The sequence below is a fragment of the Prosopis cineraria genome, unplaced genomic scaffold, assembly GCF_029017545.1.
Source record: "Prosopis cineraria cultivar Desert tree isolate PC_DT_omini unplaced genomic scaffold, ASM2901754v1 PC9, whole genome shotgun sequence".
Taxonomy (NCBI): Eukaryota; Viridiplantae; Streptophyta; class Magnoliopsida; order Fabales; family Fabaceae; genus Prosopis; species Prosopis cineraria.
The window spans coordinates 22,683,376-22,696,781 of record NW_026555340.1 but is presented as its reverse complement, the minus strand read 5'-3'; the positions used below and the strand labels follow the sequence as shown (position 1 = coordinate 22,696,781).

General features: G+C 27.4%; 1 protein-coding gene across 1 annotated transcript; it reads left to right on the top strand.

Moving 5' to 3' along the window:
• The first annotated feature begins 3,500 nt into the window (after positions 1–3,500).
• LOC129319884 (PLAT domain-containing protein 1-like) lies at positions 3,501–5,013 on the top strand. The gene is made up of 2 exons (XM_054964980.1): positions 3,501–3,589; positions 4,391–5,013. The coding sequence occupies exons 1-2, from the start codon at positions 3,515–3,517 to the stop codon at positions 4,817–4,819; spliced, it is 504 nt and encodes a 167-aa protein (XP_054820955.1). The 5' UTR covers positions 3,501–3,514; the 3' UTR covers positions 4,820–5,013.
• Positions 5,014–13,406: the final 8,393 nt, after the last annotated feature.

The following is a 13,406-nucleotide window of genomic DNA, read 5'->3' as shown; positions in this document are numbered from 1 at the left end:
ATATAGTTCTTAAAACTGTTTTTTTCAAAGCAAAATAAAAAGAAAATATGTTTGGTAGTGTTAATTTAAAAACAGTTTTAAAATTAAAAAATTAATTGATATATAGTGATGGTCACTGGTAGTTAATGGTGGTGACTTATAATAATTGTTGATCAAGGTAAATATAATTTTTATTAATAAAATATCATGTATTTAAAAAATAAGAAAAATAAAATGAAAACAGCCTTCAGATGTTTCCATTTTTTTAAGGAAAAAATAATAATAGTTTTGAAAACAATTAGATTCAAAACACTCAATCAAACAAAGTTTGATTTAAAAAAAACTATTTTTTAAAAAAACAAAAACCAATCAGTCCCTTAGAGTTTTAGATTCAAAGTAAACTATAGATACAAAGGAAGACGAAGAAGAAAGACTCAAAAAAGGTTGTTTTCAGATTGAAAGGTCGAGTGAAAAGTAGTGAAGACATTCATCGCAGTAGGTCGCTGTCACATGAAGAGTAATAGACAAAAGACTGGAGAGTGAAGACAGTGTTGAATCAATCAGTTGAAGTTACAAAATTTATTAAATTTTTAGACAAATTAATAAATTTTAATTTTTTTATTTTGATGAAAAAAGTTAAAAGTGACTTATAAAAATATATATATACACTCTCTAGTCCAAAATATATGTAAGCATGTTCTCCCAACTAATCTTGCTCTAAAATATAAATAACTTAGAAAAATTTCTCATCTTACCATTTGTATTTATTAACCTAGAATATTGTGTATGTGAATTTATATATTATGGTCTTCTTCTCACTTATTATAAATTAAAACCAAGGGTAAAAAATAAAAAACAATATATGTTTTCATTAGAATAAGGATTTTGTTGGTATATATGCATAGTATTGTTAGAAGATGCTTATATTTTGCATCAGAGAGAGTATATTTATGTGCTCTATGAATTATAATATAAGTTATTATTAACTAATTTATTTTTTAAAAAAATGTTGGTTTAAATTTTGATTTTCTAAAAATTCTCACGTATTTTCAATCGTGCCCCCTGAGTGTAATACATATAATATTTGAATTTTTCATTAATTACTTAATAAAATAAGGGTGTAATTGAAAAAAAATACTTATTCAATATTTCATATTTTAGATTAAATAAAATTTTTAAAAAATGACTTATATTACAATTGGGAAAGAGTATGCCATCATTCTATTCTAGCCAGATATACTATTAATCCAAACGGGACTACATTCACGCATGAGGATCAGTGCCCGTTGATCCTATCATCCAAACGGGACTACATGCATGCAAGAGGACCAGTGCCCGTATTTTATTAGTGTTCAAACAGGAGATCAGAATTAGAGCCAAGGATAAAATATAAGCATTTTTTATCCTAGCTAATCTTATTCTAAAATAAAAGTAACATTAGTGCTAGCAATTTTTTTTTTCATTTCACCCTTATGCTAATTATAAAAAGCAGACCGGATGTCAAATTAAAAAAAAATTAGTTGATTAGGTTTTCATAATTCAACCAATTAGACTGGCGGTCGAACTATTGATATAATAATTAATTTAAAAATTTTTACATGCACGAACGCACAAAAATACATGCAGATGTATGTGAGAAATAAAGCATTAATTTAATAAAAAAATCAGAATATATTAAATTATTAATAAAATTACATCACAAGTCTTTTAATATCTTTTTAGTGGTCCACACAATAACATTACAATAGGTAAAATTGTCACTAACCTAACACATCACTATAAATCCACGGCATTATAACAAAGAACCCCTTCCATTAAAAATCATACAATCCATCTTTTCTCCTTCAATCTTATTTTCTAATGTGATGTCAAGGAACTTCAGAAAAAATTCAGAATGCTTGGCTCCTTTTTCACAATTAAGGTGCTACAAAGGATTTTCCTTTCTTTTTGGCAAAATAAAACAGTAGATCTTTATATGTTGATTGTGTTTTATTTTTAGTGTCTATAATTTTATTTTGTTGTTTTGAGTCCCTTTAATTTGATCTATTTGAAACTTTAATCCCTATAATTTTCAAAAATTCACATAACGACTATGAGCTGAAACTGATGAAATCAATTTTATTGTAACACTGTTAGCCCTTATACTGACATAGAGATAAATTGATTAGTTATGATTAAAAATAAAGATAAGGGAGTAAAAAAAGCTTCATGGTGTATTTGTATTAAATAGAATGTGGGAGGTGAACGCATATGATTAAATACATTTCGACAATGAGGTTCGTAGAGTTAAGTATAAGTCAACAAAATTAACTCAATCGGTGTCAACTTATGCCTTCATGTGCATTTTTAAAACAACATGAACTAATGTTGTCAAATTGAAACAATTGAAAACAACAAAATAAAATTAGAGACTAAAACCAAAATGCAGGTATGTGGACCTATTATTATTATTATTATTATTATTATTATTATTATTATTATATTTTTTTTATCATCTCCTTCACGTATATTTAGAACATTAAAAGGAAGTAAGTATACACAAACCAGTGGTCCCCAACACGGGACCACAGTGGGCGACTTCAAACAGCATCAAGGCCATAGCCCATACTCACTCTCCTTCACTCACATCAAACATTTTTTTTTCGTGAATTCAGGTATTCAATATTTTTTATTTAAATTAATTTGGACGGCAATTGAGGATACTTCTTTAACAGGCATACCTTTCAATGAGAATTTAATCATTACTACATATTCAAGGCTTGAACTCAAGACTCTGACTAAGTTGGATATATCAATCCCCTCACCAGTCGACTTGCACAACCACCTATTATTCAAAATAAAATGATACAAAAAGTATACTTCTAGACCCATATATTGTGGATATCAACTTTCAAAACAAATTGGTATTAATTTTAATTTGATATGAAAAATCCTAATGATTTAAAAAAATTATTAAAACATTTTAGAGTATTCATTGATGGTGTTAAGAAATTATTATTTTCTTTTTAAAATTGTACTGGCAAATAATTATAAAAATTGTTAAAATTGATAGTTTCTTAGTTCAACTAATTGAGGGAGTTAAATTAACTTATCTTATAATCTCAAGTTCGAGTTCTAAAATAAATAGTTGTATTAAATAAATAAGCCAAAGACATCCTTGAGCTACTTGTGAAGTCACCGTTAGTAATAACAATTTCACACAACGATGATTTGGATTAATTTGAGCGAACACGTTTCTTATAATACTGAGTGACAGAATAAAAATAATAATTTTTTGTTAAATCATAGCAATAGTTAACTTAATAATGAAAATAACACATTTTTCATTGTTTTAGAATCATTTATTATAAAACTTACAAAATCGCGGTCACTATTTTTTTAGGACAACAATTGGCTTTTTATATTTTGAAAGACAAAAAATGGTTTCCACGTGCTTCATATAAGATGATGACAGAAGAGTGAAACTCATATCTATATAAAGGCATTATAGGTTCATAGGTTGTTTCATCAGTACATACCGCCACAAGCTAAACAAATGGCTTTCAAAGTTGCATTCTCTTCTCTTCTTTTTCTACTCTTACTCATCACTCTCGCTGCAATCGCTGCATCTGTGAGTTACTCCATTCTAGCTCTTGATCCATTATATATTATTTATTAGTTTCACCCATCATCTTACTTAAGCTTTTCTTCTACGTACCTTGGTTGTGTCTCTGTATCTATTTACTCCATTTTCCCAACCTATTTATGGGACTGAGATAGGATACTTCTTTTTTTTTAAGTCTTATTATTAACTTTTTATCACAATTTTTTTATTTTATCTTCCATTAAATGTTGGAAAGAGAAAGTTTATTACTTATGTGTATTTACTAAAGTTTTAAGATTTTTCTTGATTTTAGTGAAATATGTTAGAAATTATTCATAAATAAGACTATAAGAGTCAAATACTTACATACATACATACATACATATTGTAGTCCAAAATATAAGAATTTTTTTCTCAACTAATCTTGTTCTAGAATATAAGTAATTTAGTACTTGCAAGCTTTTCCTCCCATTTTACCATTTGTATTTATTAGCTTAGATTCTTCTCTATGTGAATTTATTATGTCGTTCTTCTCACTTGTCATAAATTAGAATTAAGGATAAAAAGAGGACAATAATATATATATATATATATATTAATATGAAAGGGTTTCAAAATATCAAGAAGATACAAGCACCTTGGCTTAAATTCAAGGAATATAACCTATTATCACTGAGGGAACAATATATATATATATATATATATTTTCATGAAAATAAGAATTTTGCTGGTATATGAATTATTATTAAAAGATGCTTATCTTTGGGATTTGAGGGAGTATGCATATATGGTCATGTTGATCCAAATGGGACTCTTGCATGCATGCAGGAGGCTCAGTGCACGTATGTGATAAGCGTTCAAACAGGAGATCGTAAAAAGGCAGGAACAGACTCCAAGATCAGCCTCTATGTAAAGGACGTTCGTGGCACTGACTTTAAATTGAACAACCTCGAAGATTGGGGCATCATGGGAACTAGTCATGACTACTTTGAGCAGGGCCACCTTGACTTGTTCAAAGGCCAGCAAGTTTGCCTCCACCCTTGCTACATCACCGTCACGTCCGACGGCTCCGGGGGTAGTCCAGGGTGGTACTTGGACTACGTTAAAATTGCTGTCAATGGCCCAACCATATCTACTACGGTGGATTTCTTGGTGAACCGATGGCTAGCTAAAGATGAAAAGCCTTATACTCTGTATGCCACCGTCGACTATTGCCACGGCAAGCTACTTCGGATGCCATCAGCTCAGGATTCTTGAGCTTGATGATGTTTTAGCATGTTTGTTATTAATTATTCCCAAAATCTTATTAATGTGTGTCCATCTGGTTTTGTTACATTGTTGTGTCCTGCGTGTATCATCTATCATGTTATGTGATAATTAATGTGTCATGTGTCATGTACCTCTTCATTTCAATAATATTGGGCCTTTACAATGCCAACTTATCTACTTAACTGACGACGTGTTTAGTTTCTTTAAGCCATTATATAATTATTAATATTAATTGTTAATGCTGAGAAAGATTGTTCAACTCATGAATTTAAGTAAATTCATAATAAAAATATAAACTTGGATATTAAACTCATAATAATTTATCTCTATAAACCTATTAAAAGTATTTTATTAAATAATTAAAATATAAGATATAATCATAATTTAATTTAAATATATAAAAATTATAATTAATTAAAATTAAATTCATCTAATGTTAATAAATTATTATGTTCAAAATAGAGATTTCAAAATATGGTAACAAGGGCTTGTTTGATTTCTAAAAACATAAAATATTAATTGTTTTCAAAACTATTATCTTTTTTTGTTTTTTAAAACAAAAAATTGAAATGTCTTAAAATTGTTTTCATTTTATTTTTTAAATTTTCAAAATATATTATATTTGATCATTGAAAACTTTAGTCATATTAACTAATTACTATCATAAGTCACAAGCGACTATTACTGTCGATCAATTTTTAATTATAAAAATATTTTTTAAATTAACACAACTAAACATATTTTTTTATTTTTTATTTTAAAAAAAACAGTTTTTAAAACTACATTCCAAAACAGCTTTTAAAAACAAAAAATGAAAAAAAAATGAAAACTGATACCAAACAGGCTCTTATTTTTTGTAGTTCTTATTTTTTTTAGTAATATTAGTTTTTTTTCTTTTTGAGTTTTGTTTTTATTTGAACCAGGTCCTATCACTTTTATGCATTGAGTTCTATACATTTACAACATGCACTTAACTTGTTTAATTGGGTAAAGGATCAGCAACTTTAGTGAGTTTAACCAAATTTATATCTAGTTTAAGTTTATGAGCAAGTTGACCCAATTTTATAAGGTAGAAATATAAAAACAATAAATTCAAAAAGCCAACTTGCAAATATAACTGAATTAGCATCTAGTTTGAATTTATTATAATTAAATTGACATAATTTTTTAAGTTAAAAATGTAAAAAAAATGATAAACTCAATAGTCAATTTGAAAATTTGACAACAATAATATTGATATACATTTAAATTGAGATTGCAATATCAATACCGTGGACGGACCTACACACAACATAGAGGGGGCAAGTGCCCCCACAAAAAAAAATTATTTTGCTCAATTTTATATGTATAATATATACAAATAATTTCCAAATTTATTTAACAATATTACTTCTAAAGTTAATTTCTGGGTCCATCATACGATTATTTTACATGATGTTTAGGAGCATGCAGAAGCTTTTACGTCACGCTCTAATTAAAAAAAGAAGAAGAAGGAATCAATATAATTATCACACTAAGCAAAATTAGATACCTAACCAACAAATATATAACTACTACAGTACTTTACTTCGTCATCTTACCAATTTCGGATATTAAAAATTGTCTAGGGGTTGCATAACATGCAGACCTACTAATAACTCTAATAAACTAAACTATATAAATTAATATTGATGAATTAAAAAAAAAAAAGTAGCGTCCTAATGTTGACGGCCTTTGACAACATGCATGGATCAATTTTCTGATAATACGAACAAGAGGAAAAAATATGCCTAAGAATGTTTATTCTTATCTAACATGTGATAGCACATTACGCATATTTTAAAAACAAATTTGTATATGGATTTCAAAAAACAAGTTAGCTAACCAACATGGCTTTTCTCAACAATAATATAATATGTGCCATATGTGCGTTTGGCATATCTGCTAGCCTATATGTGACTCTTGTTTTGTGTGAATGTAGATGGAGAAAGCTTGAGAGAAGTGATTAATAACGCCAGCATGCTTTTAAACAATGCTTTAAAACCTGGACTAAACGTCAAATTAAAAAAATCAACGAGTCATGTATTCTTAGTGTTCAACTAATTAGATTGACAATCAAACTATTGACATAATAATTAATTAAAAAATGATATTTATATACATGAATACACATAAAAATACACATATATGAGAAATAAAACATTAATTTGATAAAAAATCACAATATGTTTAATTATTAATACGATTACATCACAAATCTTTTAATATCCTTTATTTGTCCTTACCATAAGATTACAATATGTAAAGTTGTCAAGAACCTAACACATCACTATAAATCCACAACATTATAACAAAGAACCCCTTCCATTAAAAATCATACAGTGCATCAAACTAATTTAATTCCAAGTAGCTTATCACTAACAAAATAAAACATCTATAACAGACAAGCATCATTGGTTAGATAGGATTATATTATATATATCCCTTAACCCATATTTAGCACATGAACAGAAAAATAATACATTTATGATGAACGACTTTTGTTTTGTTTGTTGTTGTTACTTTAATTAGTAATTATTTTTAGTGTTATTCCAAAAAAAAAATCTCACAGGTGCCAAAGGTGCATGGGGCTTCATATCAACAATTTTACATATTTAGAATTTTAGATTTGAAGTGAGTTATAGATACAAAGGAAGACAAAGAAGAAATAATTAAAACAGCAGGTCGCAGTATCTATTGGGGGCATGCCCACGGAGTATCTTAGAAGCGAGACACATATAAGTGATTATATTACGTTCTAACCCAAAATCTTAAAGTAATGAATTTATGATGGGTTAGATAAGTTTTATGTTATATATATCCCTTATCTCATATTTAGCACATGAACAGAGAAATAATATATTTATGATGAACGACTTTTGTTTTGTTTGTTGTTGTTACTTTAATTAGTAATGATTTTTAGTGTTATTCCCCAAGTGCCAAAGGTGAATGGGGCTTCATGGCAACAATTTTACATATTTAAAATTTTAGATTCAAAGTGAGTTATAGGTACAAAGGAAGACAAAGAAGAAAGACTTAAAACAGCAGGTTGCAAGTATTTGTTGGGAGCATGTCCAAGGAGTATCTTGAAAGCGAGACACATATAAGTGATTATAATATTACGTTCCAACCCAAAACCTTAAAGTAATTAATTTATGAATCATTTTTACTCATATTTCTCTTTTCTAACCCAATTCTGATGGGCGATTTTTTTCTCATACTATGTCAAGTCAACTAATACTTGACACCCCAACGATATTAAGATTCAAAGTGATTTTCTGATTCAAAGATTGAGTGAAGAGCGACTTTTCCCCTTACCATGGTTGGCTTTTGTAAAATTTTCTTACAGATTTTTCCAATCGAATTTTATCAGGCAATGTTCAATGATTCATGTCATACCTATCCTTTTTTTCTATTGGTCTAATTTTCTGTCATAATTATGACTTTTTTTCAATCTTCCGTTATTTACAATTTCCAGTTAAAATGTGTGCTTCCAATTTTTTAGTTCTATAATAATTAGTTGAATACAGTGGTAGAACCAAGAACTTTGCAATAATATTTAATTTAAAAATTAATATTTTTTGAAAAATAATAATTACACTATGACTAAAACTGTAATAACATAAATAGACAAATCATTATTTTTCTTTTCTAAAAAAATATATTGAATATGTTCATATGATCTTTTATTTAAATATAATCTTCATATCTTATTTTGGTTATTAAAATATTACATATTTAACAAGCCTATGAGTCCAAATATTTTTTATTTAATGGTGCAAAATATTAAGAATAGGTAATGCAAAGTTGCACGGTGTACATACTCTAATTATAATTTTTTTTTAAATTAGGGGATGCATTTGCAGTTGAATTCAATTATATATGCTATAGATTTTCAGTTTTAAGTCCACCAATAGCTATTGATTTAGCATTCATCCTATTTTGCTGAAATTTTAGCATCTACATTTGGTTGATATTTTGCCATACGTTTGGTCAAAAAGCAAAAAGATATTTGCCATAGGCCAAAAATTTAATTCAATTCTCTTTTTTCGGGCAAGAGAAAACCGATAAAGAAAACTAAGGCCAGTCGAAAGGCCTAAACAAAATAGGATTGAACTAAACCTGGCCTAAATATTGCGGTTTTAGTTTGGTTTTCATTAATAAATCAGTTTCGTTCGGTTGTGGGAGTTATCAATTTGGTTATTTTGGTTTGGCAAAATAAACCCATAAATCCTCATTTTTTCTCAATTTTAAATTAAGTCCATGGAGTTTATTTTGTTTTAACCTTTATTATAGCTTGATCAACTAGATATGTCAATCCTTAATGTTAAAATTATTAATGAATTATTAACTTTCCCAAAATAGAAACACTTTTAAAGTTTAAAGAAAATTTGGTTGGGTTATGTGGGTTGGCCCAGCCACCTTGTTATAAAAGTTGGGTTGGGTTCGAAAAATATTGACTCATATAAAAATAAATCTTTTCTAGTTAAGATTAAAAATAACCCTGACTCATAAAAATCATATAAAAATTATATGAGTCAATATAAAAATCATATTGACTCATATAAAATAACCCTGTGATTCAAATAGATTAACCTTAAAAGTTAAGGTTAACTCATTTAACCCATACTATTTTATAAAAAAAATGAAAGAAGATTGAAAAATAAAAAATGGAGGGATTTTTAGCACCAAAACCCTGTAGGGCAAGCAAAATTTGGAATAAATCATGATAGAATTGATCGATGTCATACATTTTATTATGTAAATTCTTTTAATTGTATGAAATATCATAAAACAACTTCTCATTTAAATATAATTTTTTAAAAAAATTATAAAAAAATAAATGAAGTGACAGGTTAATCTATTTAATATAACAATCCATGAGAGTTAGATTGAATAGAGATTTTTTCAATCATATCCATATGAAAATAGGTTGAATTTCACCCATGAGTCATTATATAGTCCAAATTGACCATATTCCTAGCTCTTAAAGAGTGGATCTAAAGTTTCTCTCAAAATGTTTGGTAAATCCAAGACTAATGGGTTGGAATTTATCAACGAAGTCGCAAATATCAGGAGGATACACCATTTTAATGTGGTACCTCATGTTGGTTTTTGTGTGGAAGGAACAAGGCCCGCTTTTGTCTATGAATTCATGCCCAATAACTCTTTGGATAAATGTGTGTGCGTGTGTTACAAACAAGAAAGCATCTCTTTGAGTTATCACAAAATATATGATATAACTCTAGGAGTGGCTTGTAGTATTGCCTACCTTTTATTGTGGATATGATATGCAAATATTGTATTTTGATATCAAGTCTCATAACATTTTTCTTGACGACAACTTCATTTCCAAGATTTCAAGTTTTGGATTGGCAATATTATATTTATATTATGTTGATGATAGCATTTTTACATTGATCATAGTAAAAGGAACAATAAGGTACATTGCTTCTGAGCTATTTTACAAGAATATTGGTGGAGTGTCTTAAAAATCTGATATTTATAATTTTAGAATGCTTTTAATGAAAATGTCAAGTTGAAGAAGAAATTTGAATCAAGATGCAAAAAATTCATGACAAGTTTTTTATCCATTATGGATTTATGATCAATTTGACATAGAGAGATACATAGTTAAGGGTCAAAACAAGATTTGAGAACCAAATATTTGATTTGCTATGACAATATGTGTTTGATTTGTTTCAAAACCTGGGGTCGATATGCTAATATAGTTACAACATCAAGTGCATTGGACTCAATCTCCGTCTCCGAGGTGACCATGCCTTGATTATTGAATCTCTTCAAGTCTCTGTACCGTTCGTTACGGCCATGATACATTTCTTGTGGCGTATGTCACCAATTATGCATAATGCAAAAACACAAAACAAAAAGAAATTAAACGCAAGAAGTGACGGAGCTCGGCCTAAAACATCACATTATACGTTATCGTGGTCCTAAATCTTTGAAGTAATGATTTCTAACACCTCTTTACCTTTTGATTTTCATTCTCTTGCTTTTTTATAGGTTGTCATTTAGGATTCTGACTTTGGATAAAGATTCTCCCAATTGGATTTGAGTTTTTATGAGTTGTTTGATGTTAAATATCACTAGCGTACTAAGTTAATTTAAAGACACAAGTTTAGTGCTAGCTATAGAAAGAACTACTCCCTCTATTATTATATATAAGATGTTTTTAATTAAATTACTTAAATTAATAAATATTGGTTATCTAATTAAAAGTACTGCAATATTTTAATTTTACTCTTAATTATTATAAATAAAAAATAAATCTCTTTTTTCAAAGTAAATTGATAAAAGTACTTATCTTTTTGTCTTTCTAATTTAATAAAGGTATAATAGTTCATTCATTAAAAAAAATATGCTAATAATATCTTATATTTAGAAATAAAAAAATATTTTAAAAAACTTTTTATATATAAAAATGAAAGGGGCATGACAATAATAGATTGAATGGCAATTCTATAAATTGCTAGAAAAGAAGAGGGAGTTATTATGTGCAAATGAATTATGGCGTATGTTCCCCTCAATTAACAAACACCATAATTATTCCCATTTACGATGTCTGTTTCATTTTCACCCGTTGCAAAATTTAATTATTAAATGCACTGCAGTCTATGTAAAGTCATGAAAATGCATTTTTAACTGTCAAAAAAATTAATTTTTTGCACTATAAGGATTTGAATGGAGGTAGTTTGTCATGCATGTTTAACACTTCTCTGCAGAATTTTTTTCATTTCTCCCCCTCCCTGAAGTCTATTGTTCTCCATTATAGCTCATGCCCATGTTTTTTTGTTTTCCTTGGGGTGCATCTCAATAGAACTGATTTGACAGGAATAATATTTTGGAAGAATGATAGAGAGGACCCATTTAATTCAATTTAGGTCTTTAAGTCTCAAATTTTAAAAATTTAAAAATTTGTTTTTTAATTTTATAATTTTATTGTGATAAATTTATAATTTATTTTCTAAATCTTAATATGATTAAAGAATAAATAAATTTATTTTTTTAATAAAATTTAAAACTTTAGTTGTAAATTCATCACAATAAAATTGTAAAATTGAGAGTCGAACTTGTAAATTATTTTTAAAGTTTGAAACTTGAAATTTAAATTGAATCAAGGAGACCTCTGTCATTCTCCCTAACATTTTGAAGAATGAAACTTTCATTGTAATTTTATATTGTGTGAAAGTAGAAAATGTTTTTAGATGAGTTATCACTAATTGGACCCAATAATACTCAAATCTGACCCTATCAAATAGTCAAATTAAAAAAATTTAATTAATGACAACTAATACTTAAACAATTTAATTAAAATATGACTTGTAAATAATTCAAATGATTAGTGAAAAATTATGCATTTAAGTTTTATTGGTTAGTTCCAAGTATTTGCAACCAATGAGATTATCATATTTGTAAGTGTTATGATACCTAAGTGCGAGTGAATTTAAAAAAATGTAAAAAGTTTCACCTTAGATGAAAATGAACTCAATAACTAATATGTATAATAAAGGAAAAGGGACTCAGAAATTTAAACTTTAAGATTTTAAGTTAACATGTGATGTTTTTCTATTGTTTATGCTCATTTTTCCTCTCCACCATCCAAGTGTGTGTAAACTTAAAACGATATGGAAAGCTTCATATTGAATAAAATTAATTTTAATAACTAATGTATAATAAAAAAATGAATATTAGATTTTGTGTTAATATGTAATGTGATTTCACTATTCTTACTTGTTTCTCCACTCCCTCCATTTTTGAGTTATTGCTTCTCATTCTTAACTATAAGTGTTTAAATTAATATTTTTAGCTCATCTTTCAACAATTTACTTTTAATATCTAATTCATATTAAATTAACTTGTTTGCGACCTAAGTCTCATTCACCGTAATGTTTTCCCTTTGTTTTGTTTTTTTTAAGCAAACATGAACGGAAAAGGGAAACTACCTAACATGTACTTTTGTACATAGTTTAATTAATTGTCATTGGATTAAATCACCAACATAGATAATCTCCTGCCACATTTCTCAAGTTGTCTTTGAAGTCAAATCTTTACTACTGTTGATTCTATCCAATGGTAAAGATGTATTTATTTTCCTTACAAAGAAGTGGTTAAGATATTTACAATAATAACAAATTTTATTCTATTAGATAAGATCAATTATATAAATTACACAATATTCTAATGCTTTATCATCAACCAAACATTTATAAATATTACTAATCAAGATATCTAATTCAACAACTTCAATAAATATTTCCTTTGGTCTTCCTTTCTTTGTTTTTACAAGATTTAAGGCTATCTATTACATTATTTTCACTATACCTTCTTTGTAAAATATTTACTAGTGATTTTAAAATTGAATTGGACGGTTAGACCCATTCGAATTTCAATTCGATCAATATATGAAAATTTTTTTGGAAGTTGAGCTAGATTGGGCTGTTTTAGACCAAAATCAAACTAAAAATTGAATCTAATTTTTAAGTATTGGGTTGTTCAAAAAAAAATTAATTTTTTTTAAAATTTTTTTAAAAAATGA